The sequence below is a fragment of the Sitodiplosis mosellana genome, unplaced genomic scaffold, assembly GCF_009176505.1.
Source record: "Sitodiplosis mosellana isolate CC-2019 unplaced genomic scaffold, AAFC_SMos_1.0 Smas_scaffold_2, whole genome shotgun sequence".
Taxonomy (NCBI): domain Eukaryota; kingdom Metazoa; phylum Arthropoda; class Insecta; order Diptera; family Cecidomyiidae; genus Sitodiplosis; species Sitodiplosis mosellana.
Genome location: NW_022595245.1, coordinates 7,216,767 through 7,232,786, shown reverse-complemented (window position 1 = coordinate 7,232,786; position 16,020 = coordinate 7,216,767). Strand labels below are relative to the sequence as shown.

Here is a 16,020-nt window from a genome sequence, read left to right as displayed (position 1 = left end):
TCTCTCTCTCTCTCTCTCTCTCTCTCTCTCACTGGCGCTACCAACTCGATGTTTAGGACACAACAACATAAAAACTTTGTACATTATTCCAATTTCAAGTTTTGTCGCTGTCATACACTATACACTATACACACTGCGTGTCCTATCCTTAGCCAATGTACATGGTAGTAGTAGCGCCGAATGTTTTGATCATGCATGAATGGCTTTAGAAAAACTGAGACCTATCTCACAGAGCAACGTATGTGGCTGTGGCTGTGTGTGCGAATGAAGCGAGTGAATAAGTGTTGCTGTGCGATTTGTCGGTACATCAAAAAGCACTGCCGCTTGATTTCTTCTTGTCCTGGCGAATGGCACACACAGCCATTGGGATAGCCCACGTAAATGAAATTTATCGCACTTTTGCTATGTAACCCATTACAGTGAGATTTATTTATGGTCAAACCTCTGACACATGCGAATGACAGTCACTCTCTATCTCTCTATCTCCGTCGCTCTCGCTCGCTGCCTCTTTCCACCTTGGTTAATGTCAGTTTTGAACAGAGTTAACTTTCTTCAGTAATATTGTGTGTGTGTGCGGTGTGGCATTTTGCCCCTGATACATTCAAATAAATTTGTAATGCCTGAAATGTAATGCATTTGAATGAATTGCAAGCGCAAAAATGCAATTGAAACGCTCGCCGTTATTTTTTCTCTCTCGGTTTCTCACTCGCTCTCGAAAATCAAAGATTAATTTCTATTAACACAGTTTTGGAATGGGCAGAATGTGCATCGATTTTTTATTTCTCTCCCATATGAATGTATAATGTGTGCATAAGTTCCATTCCCAACGAAATATTGAAAAGGGCTGAAAAATTTAAATAGCAATGATGGAATATTTGGAAATGTGTTCGAAATGCGTGCATTTTTGCGTTGAAATGAGGCGAGTATGTGATGATGAGACGGAATGGTATATGCAGAAGGGTGAAAAACATGTAGCGGTTATCTGTCGCATGCAATGCATGAACCACGTTCATGTTAATATATATGTATGAACGCATTTCAGCGCAAGTTTTTCTGTTCCATTCGTTCGCATAACAAATGAGGGTACACAATTAATGATTCCTACCTTTTCACAACGAAACAACCATTTTCCATTTTGTACTATTAATTACAATCATATTAATCATTCGAAAAAAGAAATACCGCATGTGGAACAGCATCAACAACAATAGCGGCAATCGGCAAAGGCAACCGAAAAAGAGGCAGAAACAATAATAGAGAGCACGAACAACGCGGAAACAATATGATTTTCAACTGAAAATCGCGTTGTGTGCGTGTCAGCGTAGAAATTTTGCAAATGATAGAGTGTTAGCCGAGGTTTTATAGGGAAAGGACTTTTGCATATTTACCACTTTGTCGAATCGCTTTTGAATTCACTCAATGGATAGGACTTTTTCTTACTCTCTCTATCCCTCTATCTTTCTTCCCCTGTCTCGCTCTATCTGCCCATCTCTTTCACACTCCTTTCATTTTCGATATCCGAGGATATCAGGCATACGTATTCGGAACATGGAATATGACACATAATAGAATCAGATTCACAGAAACAACACTTACCGACACACATACACATTCTCACCAACATCAACGCACAAACACTAACGTAACGGCTCTAAAAGCGAAAAACTTTTAATGGAATTTTAATCCAACATTGAACGTCGCTGCACACCGGATATCGTATTTAGCGTGTGAATATTAACAGTGGGAATCAAAATAGCGTTACATTCGTGGCTGAGCTGATGTACGCTCCGGCCCCTCTCTGGCTCACTCGCTCGCTTTTCAAACACAAACATTCAACTCATTTAATTATTGATTTCTTAAAACATCTTTCGCATCGTTTAACAAATTGAAGGCATTCAAAATGAAAAATTAACAGCGGAAAAAATAAAAATAAAATCGAGTTGGCAAAAGCGAACTAGCGCGGATAGCCTGACAAAAAAAATGAAGGGAAGCTGGATGTGGTGACGGTGGTGGTGGATGGGTGGCAACGAAGTAGCCGACGTTGTAGTAAATGTTATTGGATAAACAGGGAATAAAGCAAAGCAAACGATTTCCAAAAATTAATTGAAAATATTTTACAGCTCGAAAAGTGCTGTAAGTTGTTATTACGGTGGCCTTTAGTCGGTTTTCGTTTGGTGCCCATTCATTCGTTCGGTTTTGCAGATAATGCCTAAAAAATTATATATATTTAACTAGCACTGTGTACTATATGGTGTGGCATAAATATGCGGCGTGAACACAGAAAAAAAGCGACAAAGAGTATGAGAGAAACAGAGAGAGATGGCGAGCGTGCGGTTGAAGCACGGACAACGATGTAAAAACTACTTTATTTCAATACTTTAACCTGTCAAATCATAAAATTGCATTAATGAAAATCTTCTGTAATGAATGAATGACGTTTAATCAATACTCGGGCGGCTTTTTTGTACGTTGCTTGCTTTGTGTGTGTTTGTGTGCTTCGCTCATTTTGCGCTGTCTTGACCTTATTATTATCATTAGCGCACATTATGGAAATTATTGTTTGTTCGCGCTTGATGCAGAGAGCACAGCACAGCATAGCGTAAGCATACAACCGAACCACCGAACCGACCCCCATAGACACACAAACGACAACGATTACAACGACGAAATAGGCGAAAAACTGGAGTGAGAAGTGAATGAGTTCCATGCAAAGAGGCGGAACACAGTCACTTAGCGATAAATATGAATGTGGTAGTTTACTTTGATTTACGATGTTTCACGACTTTTAAATCAAAGTTTCCACTCATCCCGTCACTTATTAAGCGGGCCTACTTTTTTCCTAACATGAATTTGAAAGAAGAACAAAAAATCGATGTAATCATTCTATTTTTCTTCTTTCTCCAACACTTTATTTCACAGATAAATTTAAATTTGGATTAATAAATCGTATAGAAGAAGAAGACGGAGCTATTTATTTACATCAGAACAAAAAAGAACAAAAATCGGTCAAAGCAACACACAAATACACAACAAGAAACGAACAAACATACAAAAAAATATGCACAAACAACCAAATTAATGCCAAGTTTCAATAGCACGATCTAATTAATTAATTAAACAAAGGAACTAAAAGTAACAATAAACAAATTAATTTAAACAAAACAAAAAAAAAACAAATATTATTAGCAAAACATAAGCTATAGGCTGTATCATAGCACAAAATACAAATGTATAAACGAATGAACAACTCATCAAAGCAAAATCAATAATAATAACAACCGAAAAGAATTTCGCATTAAAAAAACAACAACAACAACAACAGACAGACATAAATTAATATCCGAAAACTGCAATTAAATAGATACAATAAAACTCAATAATTCCGAAATAATTGAATTTGTGCACACTGTGCGGGAGGAAACAAACACGGTTGCAATAGCGAACAGAGATACATTTGAATCAACCAATAAAAAAGAAGACCAGCCAAATAAAATCGACGTGTGGAAAGGAAATTACATCAAAAATCATTGTTGCGTTGAAATCAATTTTCCACCACAATGTAATAGGCATAATAACTGGTCAGCGCTGCCGAGCAGCAATTTAATTGATTTCCATGATTAACGACGAATTTTGTCACCATGTTCGTTAAGTGCATAAGTATCACCGACCACATGAACAATCATTATAAAATAAATCGTATAAACAGCACCAATTATAATAGAGCATTGACATTAAACAACAACAACAATAATATTTATAATACCAATCGAATTGCTAATAATAACAAAAGGAAATTGCCGTGCAAAAATTGGTCCTGTTGTTATATTTCTGCGATTCGTCTGAATATTACTGCAACCACCAACGAAGTAACTACCATTTGGACTAATTCTCTTCTATCTCAAATGTGATTTTGAATTGATCTCAGTTATTTCGCTTGGTAAAAATTAAACTACAGACAATATATAGTTCGTGTTGTTGACCACATTTTCACTAGCAACGTTTGCGTGCAGAAAATAGGTTGCTCCGTTGAAAAGGAATAAAACAAGAGAAGACTTCGTTGAATAGAAAAGAAGAGAATAAACCGTGCAAACACATCGACATTTATTGGTGTTATAGTGCAACTGGTTCTGGTTACTTTTTTTCCACGTTTTCGGGTAATCATTTCAATTGAAACCAAAAAAAATGAACATTCAAAGGCTGAAATTAGTTAAATACTAGAAATGATACCACGTTCGGACAACCCAAGAAAATAATAACCGGAACGAGCCACCGAATAAAGCATACATGTATCTCACATCGTTAATTGATTGTTTGGCTTGAAAACTCAACAACAAACTAGTTAATTTATATTAAATTATATTGAAACAAAAAAACACCGACGACGATTTTTGAATTCGAGTTCGCTGAGAAGACATAGAAAAAGACTTTAGCAAAAAAAAAAAAAACACACAAATACAAAATAATAGCAAATTTAAATACAGTCATAAATAGATTTAAATAATCACCCGCCCCAAAAATGATTGCATTTAAACCAAAGTCATGAAGAAGACATTACGAAAGACTTTTGTTTGTTGATTTCTGTTGAATAAAAAAAAAAAATTTTATAATAAATTGTTTTCTAGTGAAATAAATAAAAGAGATAAAGAATTGTGTAATTAGACAAACAATAACGCATTTTAAAGTAATGTTTTCCCTATTTTTCCATAACCAATTTCATTATAAAATTGTATGGACAACAAATTGTGTGAATTAAAAGACATTATTAAAACCAATTCATTTACATAATACCAACCAAACCAAAAAAAAAAGTCATGATAAATTTAGATAACAAACGAAATATATGAAAATTATTGACATTTTTCCTCTGCGTGTTATATTTTCTCTTTCGGTCATTGAAAACGTAATAATAATTATAATAAACAAAATATTAGAAAAAAAAGAGTCAACAATCCGATAGTATAAAAGAAACCAATACACTACCTAAAGGACATAAGTTTGATAGAGACTTCATTTTTCATTGCATCATTCATCTCTCGTCGTTTTGATTGATTTTTCACTTTCTTTCTTCGTCCCGTAGACTAAACAATTTCATTCAGCAATAACAAATAAAAACAAAAAACTAAAATAATAATCTAAAATCAACAACTCAGAAAAAAGCTCACACATAACCAAATGATGATGATAACTAAATTAGTGCAATTATAAGAAAATTTTGCTTTAATAAAAAGGGAAACTCATACGGATAAATAAAAGAACGAGCACTTTTTCGAAGGAGATGAAATAATAAGAAAAGAAAAGAGAAGAAACCAGATAAATAAACGAACAAGAGAAATAAATTAAAACGAATTTTCAATAGCTACAATTTTTTAAAAGAAAGAAATAGTAAGCTCAAAATACAAGCGAACGTTGTGTGATAGTGTGATTGAAAGCGAAAGCAGTACAAGCAATTGAAACTGAAAGCTAAAACGGGCGATTTCTATTTATTTGCACACACTCAAACACAACACCCGATCTAATCGAGACGCGCACAATTGTTTCATTCACGACGAATACATACAATCAAATCGTAACTGAATAAAAGAAAACAAACACACACAATCTAAGCATAACAAGAAGAGAAAAAATAAAATAAACGACAACGAGACAGATTCACACAGCGTCAGATTGTTTAATGCACAGAAACGAACGACTGGGCGTAACAAACAAACGAAAAACGGCATCAAATCGATCAACAACAACAACAGCAACCAATCGTCAAAATTTCCATTCTCACAAACGGAACAAACTGGAAAAATAATGCTGGATTTAGACCATTTAACAATCACAAAAACAAAACCAAAACCAAAACCAAAACCCAAACGAAAATTAGCAACAGTTAACAATCGTACGGAAATCACAACTGATGCCGCTGCCATTGCCGCCACCGCCACTGTCGTCACCACCACTACCACCGCCAACACCACCACCACCACCACCACCATCATCACCTCTACACCAGCTACTGCAGCTGCTGCTAACGTTCCAAACAGTCACATACCAAATGCGACTCATGCAAATCGACCGACGAAAAAACCATCCTCATCGAACATTGCATTGCCATTCACAACATTATCGTCTCCAAAACAATGTACATACAGCAACAAACATTTAACATGTATTCAACACTGCCTGTGGATATATTTGATCCTTAGTTTTTGTTTACCAAAATGTAAGTTATTCAATTGCCTCGGATATGTTGGACGAAGTAAATTTTGTCGCTCGTTCCGATCGGACTGGAACGCACTAAAACTGCATATTAATGTGTGTGCATTGCATTTCTACTTGCAGTTTGTTTTGCCGGATACAATGAAAAGCGCCTACTGCACGATTTATTGGACACGTATAACACACTTGAACGGCCGGTCGTTAATGAATCGGATCCATTGCAAATTAGTTTCGGTTTAACATTGATGCAAATCATCGATGTGGACGAAAAGAATCAAATGCTCGTAACCAATATTTGGTTAAAACTAGTAAGTAATGGGCCGTAGGTCGACCATCTACCTATAAATACACACACACACTCTCGCTTACCACTCAATTTGTACTTATTATCAACGATTATACTGATGTACCTTCGTTCACCATTGCAGGAATGGAATGATATGAATTTAAGATGGAATACGTCGGACTATGGCGGTGTCAAAGACTTGCGAATGTAAGCATTTTTTTGAAAGCAACTAACGTGCGCTAGTTCAAGGGCACGTGACACATTCCCTCTTTATAATGTTTTGTGTTTTTTTTTTCGCTCTTCTTTCATTTCGCGTTCGTGCTCTTCTCTCGTTCGTTGTGTGTTGCCAAATTCAAGACCCCCGCATCGAATATGGAAGCCAGACGTTCTGATGTACAATTCAGCGGATGAAGGCTTCGATGGCACCTATCCAACGAATGTAGTCGTTCGGAATAATGGAAGTTGCGTGTATATACCACCCGGTCAGTAAACACCACATGATGCTTCGTTTTTATATAGAAATTTTTATTGATAGCGATTTTGTTATTGTTGCTACTGGAGCGGTTATTGTGTTGTGAACAGCAAAACAGAAAAAATTGCAATCCGAGTCGTCACGTTTTTGAACACGTTTTCCGTTATGAGGTCAATACATGCGATTTCAATTTTCTATAAAAGCAAAGACTCTCGCTTGTCCTGCTTTTTCACAGATGTGCTGATTCGGCTCGTTTTTTCTTTTGTAACAACAAAAAACAACATTTTGATGCCAATTTGTGCTTGTGTTCGCACAAATAGCCTCATTTCCCAGATTGATGACGTTCATCAAGCTTAAGACTGTAGATTATGGCATGTTATCGTTAAATAGTTCAGTCAATAGTTCAAATTCCTTTGAATTCTCATCACGAAAAAAAAAATCGTTTGAATTCATTGGAACTGCTTGCGTGCTTCTCCCACATTAACTTTTCTAAATGCTGTTTATTGGCATCTGACAGGAATATTTAAGTCAACATGTAAGATCGATATCACATGGTTTCCTTTCGATGATCAACGATGCGAGATGAAATTCGGCAGTTGGACATACGGTAAGGAAAAATTATATTTTGAAATAAAAATTGAAAATAAACATTTTTTTTCTTTTTTCATTTGTATTTTAGATGGCTTTCAGTTGGATTTGCAGCTCCAAGATGAAATGGGTGGGGATTTGAGTAGTTTTGTCACAAATGGTGAATGGGAACTATTAGGTATGCTTTGTGACTAATTCTAACGCTGTCAACAGAATTAACATTATAATACCCATTCATGTGTGTCCGTTTGTATGTGCTTTTAGGTGTGCCTGGAAAACGTAACCAAATTTATTACAATTGCTGCCCGGAACCGTACATTGATATTACGTTTTCAATTATAATTCGTCGTCGTACACTTTATTATTTCTTTAATTTGATTGTTCCATGTGTGTTAATTGCTTCGATGGCACTGTTAGGTTTTGCTTTACCTCCTGATTCGGGAGAAAAATTATCACTCGGTAAGTTTGATTCGCAATGGGCGTTAAAAGTTAAGGTAATCTCATTTGACCATGTTTTGACCGGTGATTTTTCCTCTTCACAGGTGTTACAATTCTGTTGTCGTTGACAGTGTTTTTGAATATGGTAGCAGAAACGATGCCAGCGACGAGTGATGTAAATAGACAGCGATAATTGTTTTTACTGCCAAATGAGCATACAAATTAATTGGTTTTTCATTTCTACTTTTCAGGCTGTACCGTTATTAGGAACATATTTCAATAGTATTATGTAATTTTCGATCCCTTTTTTCCAATTTGACCCGCTTTTCAATTCAATTCTATCGAATTTATGTGCGAAATTATTAACTTTATTAATTTGTTCTTTAGGTTTATGGTTGCCTCATCGGTCGTGTCGACCATTCTCATCCTGAATTATCACCATAGGAGTGCAGACACACACGAAATGTCAGACTGGGTAAGAAGATGATTATAACAAATATTTACCAGATATGCTCAACTATTCTGAATTCCATTCAATTCAGAGAATCTGAATATCAACATGATAATTAATCGGTTTGATCGGTGAATGTTTCAGGTTCGGTTAGTATTTTTGTACTGGCTGCCTCTAATATTACGAATGAATCGGCCACCGGGCCGAGGTTCATCGATGCCAATGGATTATCCGCCAACGCCGTGCTCAAATAGTTCCGAACAACCAAATAAATCCCATCATCATCTTCCACAACATAACCATTTGAATATTCTAACCGATGTCGAATTGAAGCAACGATGCTCAAAGTCACTCCTAGCTAATGTTCTTGATATCAACGATGATTTTCGGCACAATAATTGCCGGCCGCTACTTCCGGGCGGCGGTGTTGGTAGCAGTAGCACATTGCCACCGAATTCAAGTTATTTCCGTACTGTTTTTAGGTAAAAAAAATCGTTCAACATTGGCAAATATAAATTGGCATTGACATTTCATTGATATGTGGTATAAACGAACCCATTATTGTAAAAAGTCAATGGCTTTATGCTGACATTCAACTTTAATTAATTTGATCTTATTTGTTCGGTGCATTTTCAGTTCTAGTGAAGATGAAAACGCGATTGGGGATGGAATTCCACCGATACATACATGCATTAAGTCATCAGCAGACTACGAATTGTCGCTAATATTGAAGGAAATACGTTTCATTACCGATCAGGTAAGTAAAATAGTTCCCTCACAGCTAATTTGTTCGATTACTAGTGCCTAAAATTGACCATCGCCTCATCTTTTGTCTTCGATGCAGTTACGAAAAGAAGACGAAGATCATGACGTAGCACGAGATTGGAAATTTGCAGCAATGGTCGTTGATAGACTGTGCCTTATTATTTTCACCCTGTTCACCATCATCGCGACTGTTTGCGTTTTACTGAGCGCTCCCCATATCATCGTGTCGTAGCTGTTTCGAAGGAATCATTGTTATTGGTTTTTGCATAAAATCAATTTGTTACTAATTGATGTACTAGCGGAAAATTTTTAAAAAGCAAAAAAAAAACACATACAAACACACACATAAGAAACAAATTCGCAACACCTCCAAAACAGCCACTTCGACAGAATGCCCCCATGAATAGGATCCACAGCCAACCACCAGAGAATTACAAACCAAAAAAAAAAAAAATTGTGAACGAAAAAAACATTCAACTGATTTTCGGAAATTCTGTTTGAAACACTTATCTGCTCTGCACAAAATTGAGCATATTCAATGAAGTGTTTAGCCATACGACGATGGCGTAGCACTTTCTATCCGAATTTTACAAACACACATACAAAGACTTTTCTTTGGATCTGCTAGACTTTGAATTTAACGTAACTTTTTCTTTCAAATAAATAAAACATAAAAACGAATTCAATAGCAATATCATTTACCGGTTCAATGGGCAGATAAGTGTTAAAAACAATTCATTGTTTACGATCGAACAGACCGAAGGAAATCTCAAATCGAAAAACCAAAAAAAAAACACTGAAAAATAAGAAAAAAATGAACAAAAAAAGAGATTAATTCAAAAGGTCCTACGAATGGTCGGAACGGCCACACTCGGGGATATGTTGATAGTGTATGTATTAATAAAATTTGAACAAACGACGTTTGTTTATCTAATTGGAGCAATATCGAAGGAAATTTTGAAAAAAAAAAATAATACAATTTATTACTATATTATCGAATGATCCCATAGGCAACAAACGAACAAAATATGGTGTAATACTTTTGGATCCACATTATGTTTCATTTTCCCTTGGATTATTTCGTTTTGATTTATGTGAATAATGTGCGAAAAAACAATTGTGACAAAACACACAATTTTGCTTTAAATCGTTCAACGTATTTGTTTCTTCCGATTTCGACAAATTGAAAAGACAACCGAAACTAAACGATCGATATACAGTATACACAGATGCAAATCAAGAGTATATTATACCAGTAGATTCGTTATCTAACAAGAAATTGAAACAACGCAAACAACCACACAAACACAAAAATAATAAGAAAAGAAACAAAAAGTGAAGATAAAACAAAATGATATAAGAAATATATTTTTAGTCAGTTTTTTCTAATACATAGGAATAAAAGAAAAACACACACACACACACACATTAGAGCAATTCAGATTTAATGGATGATTTGATTCGAGCTATTTGTGTCGATTTATTCCGTATTTTAGTTCCATATCAAAATAAAGAGAGTTTTTTTTATGTTGTTGTTTTGTTGCTTCTGTGACAAGTTTAAAAAAACAAGTGAGAAAAAAAGGCCTTCCCTTCAAAAGAACAAACAAAACGAATCGCACAAGTCATTCGAATATGAAAAAAAATCCATCATTTCGTAAATACGCGCATATTTTTCATGTAATTCAAAATGTCATCCAGTCATTCGAGCATATTTTCTTTACCAAAGACTTAATCCCTCATTTAAACGAAACCAAAACCAAAACCAAAACCAAACAAAAAAAAATGCAACAAATATTTAAATGATGTATATGTAGGAAAAATTACAACCGAAATAGCAATTTTGAGAAGAAATGACCAGTGGCCGTTCTTCTTTATTTATCCTTTAAAATTGATTTATATACAACAAATGCTAAATGCAAATTTTCCAATTTGCACAGTTGTAGGCATTTGAATATACTTAGAACGAGAGAGAGAGAAAATAAGAGAAATCCCTTAATTCATTCAAAATAACTACATGGAATAAACGTCAAACCAAAACTAAAAACATTTAACGAAATGAGTGACTATTACAGCTAACCGAACAAATGAAAAAAACATGGTGAACAAAACAAAAAAAAGACAACAAGCATACACTCACAACACGGAGAGCAAATGATGAAGAAGAAGAAAATAGACAGAACGGAGAGGAAATAAAATCGTTAAGTTAGTTAAAAATTATTTTATAACGTTTTACTACTTATCGCAGTAGTATATATTATACATTATAATGATTAAACTAAAGTTAAATTAAAACCAAACAAAATATGGAATAATTAAAGAAGGTCAACGGCTTTCTGCGTGATACACGACAGAGACGCGTACACACATTGATCGAATGGACGATTGGGTGTAACGAATGAGATATTTCAATGATCGAATCGATGAAGTGAATAAAAAAAAAACAAGACAAGAAATAACTCACTAAGCAAAATGAATAGAAGACGAATGGAATAGATTCCACAGAAAATCCGATACACACACACACGGCAATCTGAATACAGACACCCTTTTTATTGGAGATAAACGACAAACAAACAAAAATACTCATCACTTGGTTCGCACAAATAACAAATAATGAACATAGAATTTAATGAATTTATAGCTTAAAAAAAACAAACAAATATTGATGTATGTGTTTTCACAGCGTTTACAAAGTAATTAAACAACAACAAGAGAAAAAGTTAGAAAAAAAACTTATTGTACCCATGAATCATGGAGAACGAGGGCAATTTGATTCGATCCTGTTGACAGACTGGGCTTCACACAAACACACACACACACACAACTACAGAAAAGTTACAGTTTTTCGAGAAAGCCAAACGAAGTTTCATTTTACAAATGAAACCAATTGGAGGTCATTGTGCATTGATCTATTTGCAATTAACGTAGCATTTTTTTTACCCAACACTTCGACCGAAGTATAAAATTTGATGTCAACAACAAAACTAGAAATATTTCTTATGGTTTTTGTTTTAGACCAAACGATCTGAAGTGAACTTTGTATGGTTTAGCATCAACATTTGCATCAAATCAACGTGTCTTGATCGAACGAATTCAAACCAAAAATCATTATATATGAATAAACATCTTGGCATTTTGTCCTTTACCTACATTCATAAGCGATACCATATTTAAAATAGCGAGTACCCACATTTGAATGAAGATATTTTGGGTTTTAAAAGTCCAGTTCGAACGGTTGGTTCGTTGTAACGAATAAGCATTTTGCCAATAATAATCGGTTTTACACACATTCAAAATCATTGCACAAACCTCACGATATCAGGGGATCATCCTTGCTCTTGTGACTAAATGTTTTTTTTTTTGAACAAAAAAACCAATTCCTTTGAAACGAAACCATTCTTTTCCACTTTCTCGATGTTGAAAACCACCTGTCTTGTTTGTTTTTTTCCAAAAGCAATAAAACTTTTTCTATTAGACTATTTCGAATACATTGGTACACCATTTTTGATGATTGAGTTGATATATCAGATAGACAAGACACACGGACACAGGCCGTTTTAAGAGTTTCAACACATGTCGAACCAATTGAATAACAATAACCTTTATCGATACAATTTATGGACAATTGAACGCTGAATAAATGTACGTTTCCAAAATAGTTTATGAATAATTCATAGCAAATAATAAAACAAAACAACAACAACCAACCACCATCACACACAAATACAGTATTCAATTTTGATTAGGAGAAAGGGACAACAATAAAAACAAAACGCACGGTCGATTTACGGAAAACAAGAAAAAAGAGACTAAACCATAAGCTAAATAATAAACCAACACAACGCTAGACGATAATGATACTGAACTCACTAAATCATGTTGATTGAAAATGAATAAGAAAAAAGCAGCAGCAGCAAACACACTCACTCATAGGGCATATAAATACAATAACAATCGATAAATTACAATACACGCACACACATTTTGAATGGACACACACACACACACACTTAGTTCAGTTGAAGTGTGCCGAACGAAAAAACAAACTATTTTGTATCCGATCGTTGCATCATCAAACAAAATTTTTGTGTTTCATTTTCGGTTCTTCCGTACACATAATACATCATCGATAATCGTTCGTTGAAATATTTGCAAAGAAAGTAAAACAAACATCATCGATCCAAGCTCATCAGCTAAAACAAAAAGCATTTATTGAACTAAAACAATTTAGACATTTTATGACAAATTTAAAATGAGAAATGGAGTAAAGCTAATTTCTAAACGAAAACAAATTTAAAATGAAGAAAAGAATAAAAACACACGAGAAAATAATGAGTGAAAAAAAACTAATGAGAAGCAGAAGAAACCTCCATCGAACAAAAAAGCTAAAGTAAATCTTATAAATTCCATGGATTTTGTTCCCAACACATTTTCTGAATAAATTAAGGTAATTCTTTAAATTAAATCTAAATCGTATGCGTAATAAGCGTAGAACAAAGAAAATAATACAAACAAAACAACAAATGATAAACAATTTTGAGTGAGACATTCTATAATGTAATTTAGCTAAAAAAATGAATCTTGTTATAATTTTTGGTTTGTTTTTCGGGAATTTTATCGTTTTACGTTCCTTAATCACACCGTTCATTCGTTTCTAAACTAACTATTTAGAGAAAAAAAAGAAGAAGAAATGCATTTTGATGCCCACGACCAATGGGCGCACTGATTCCAAATGCGTTTCATATTGATTGCGCCGTGTGGTCTCTTAGCTCCCTCCTCCCCTCAAACTCAGAAAATGGAATAATAATATAAATTTGTACGATATTTTTTATGCAGACACACACACACACACACACACACACACACATTTTTATGATCTCGAACATAGGACAACAACAGAAATAATTGCACAAAATTAAATGCAAGTCACTCTCCTAGGAATAAATTTAGCGACATTTTTCTCTTCTTTTTTTTTCTTGCAACGCATCAGATATCTAAAACGAGACAAGAAAATAATAGATTAGTTATAGTCGATAAATTGCTGATATTTCTGGATATTCCAAACTAAATGAAAAACCACAACTACTAGACGAACATTCAGTGAAAACTACACACATCTTTTTGACGAAGAGACTGCATGCATCACACTCAAAATGAAATACACATTGAAATGAAATAATTTTTTTTTACAAAATGACTTCCATAGATCATCTATTTTGTATGTTTGATCAGAACCAGTTTCTACATTTGCTCCTTCCTCCAATGAGATTGATTTAACCAAAACGATCGCGATTAATTTAAGTCTTATCTCTCCCTCACAAACACATACACACTTTTGTTCTGTGTTACAAACACTTTCTATCTCTGTCACACATACTTACACACTCGACGATGAAGAAAAATTTTAAAATTCCAGTAAATGACCCACACGGTGCAAAATATATACTCATCACACAGATCCCAAAAGCTAAAATGGTTGAAAAAGAGAAACACACATTTAAACGACATGCACACAGAGTGAAATTACCACTTTTAAACGAACGCATTTTTTCAAGTTTGTCACTTTTCATAGAATTTATTGCCATATGAAGGAACAAAAACACATACACACACTTTAATGATTGCATATTATTAATTGAAATTTATATTATGTTATGGACAAAAAAAAATTCTATCTTCCAACCAAAAAAAAAGAGTATATACCTACATTATATAATTAAAAGAAGCAAAAGGTTTAGATTTTAGACATTTTTGAATAATAAACGAAGAAGAAGAAGGAGTGAAAACAAGCACATACACACAATTGAGACACAGAATTTGTTGTTCTCTCACAAAGTGAGACAAATTGAAGCCCATCGATGTGCATTTAATGCAATCGCTGGCAATTTAAACTGTTTGCAAGAAACAAAAAGAAGAAAAATTTTATTAACTAAGCAGATTAAAACTGATCCGGTGATGCAAAAAAAAAGTTTCCAAAATTTAGTACCAAAAAAAGAGGAGAAAAAAGCGGCGAAGGAGTAGTAAAAAAAACAAGAAATTTAAAAGCAATATTATATATTGCTATAGATGTTATCACGTATTTCATTTTTAAGCCTGGCTAAAATAACGACTTTCCATTTCGATTTGATTGAAATAAGATGAAATAGCCAGTCGTTCAACTGTATTCCTATTTAGAGAAGAAAAAACAAACAAACAACAGTCACAGCAGCGCACACAAACGAAGAGCAAATATTTGAGATTTGTTTGTGTTCCAGCGGCGCGCCAATAACGTTATATAAAATGAAGAAAGGAAGAAAAAAACCGAATCGGGTGAAAAGAGAAAAAAAATTAGAAATATCTTCAAGTAAATTGTTTCGAATCGAAAATTGAGTTTCGTATAACGAATTATTTGAGGGACTTGAAATAAGTCAATATATAGGTACTCTCAGAATTCAAAGGAGGCAAACTAAAAAAACATATAGTGTAAAACACAGTCAGTTTACCTCCATTGTATTTAAATTGTCGGCCACCAACAATGTAGGTAAAATGACATTTCACCAACAATTTTAATACAATAGAGGTAAACTGACATTTTGCCTACGATGGCGAAAACACAGTGGGTAATTTAGTGTCTTACACTATATGTTTTTTTAGTTTGCCTCCTTTGAATTCTGAGAGTAATGATTCTTTTTTGGCCCAATCGTTTTATTCGTTTCGGGTTTTTTTTTTATTTGTTCTCCTTTCCTGGTTATAGAGTATTTATTGAGTCGTTTTTTTTTCTTCTTCCAAATATTCCCCAATTCCCATAAATCATCACAAATTAAATCTGTTTTTTTT

At 34.1% G+C, this 16,020-nt stretch overlaps 1 protein-coding gene across 1 annotated transcript in view; it reads left to right on the top strand.

The window, feature by feature from the left end:
- Positions 1-11,674, top strand: part of LOC129565211 (neuronal acetylcholine receptor subunit alpha-7-like) — a 25,241-nt gene extending 13,567 nt beyond the window's left edge. Inside the window, exons 2-14 of the mRNA XM_055439800.1 lie at positions 2,920-6,208; positions 6,328-6,512; positions 6,633-6,697; positions 6,848-6,972; positions 7,480-7,569; positions 7,642-7,728; positions 7,815-8,009; positions 8,093-8,163; positions 8,240-8,277; positions 8,376-8,463; positions 8,584-8,921; positions 9,076-9,196; positions 9,284-11,674. Of these exons, the coding sequence (XP_055295775.1) occupies positions 5,797-6,208; positions 6,328-6,512; positions 6,633-6,697; positions 6,848-6,972; positions 7,480-7,569; positions 7,642-7,728; positions 7,815-8,009; positions 8,093-8,163; positions 8,240-8,277; positions 8,376-8,463; positions 8,584-8,921; positions 9,076-9,196; positions 9,284-9,436 (1,968 nt within the window). The 5' untranslated portion in view covers positions 2,920-5,796 and the 3' untranslated portion in view covers positions 9,437-11,674. The remainder of the gene's footprint in view (positions 1-2,919; positions 6,209-6,327; positions 6,513-6,632; positions 6,698-6,847; positions 6,973-7,479; positions 7,570-7,641; positions 7,729-7,814; positions 8,010-8,092; positions 8,164-8,239; positions 8,278-8,375; positions 8,464-8,583; positions 8,922-9,075; positions 9,197-9,283) is intronic.
- The last annotated feature ends 4,346 nt before the right edge of the window (positions 11,675-16,020 follow it).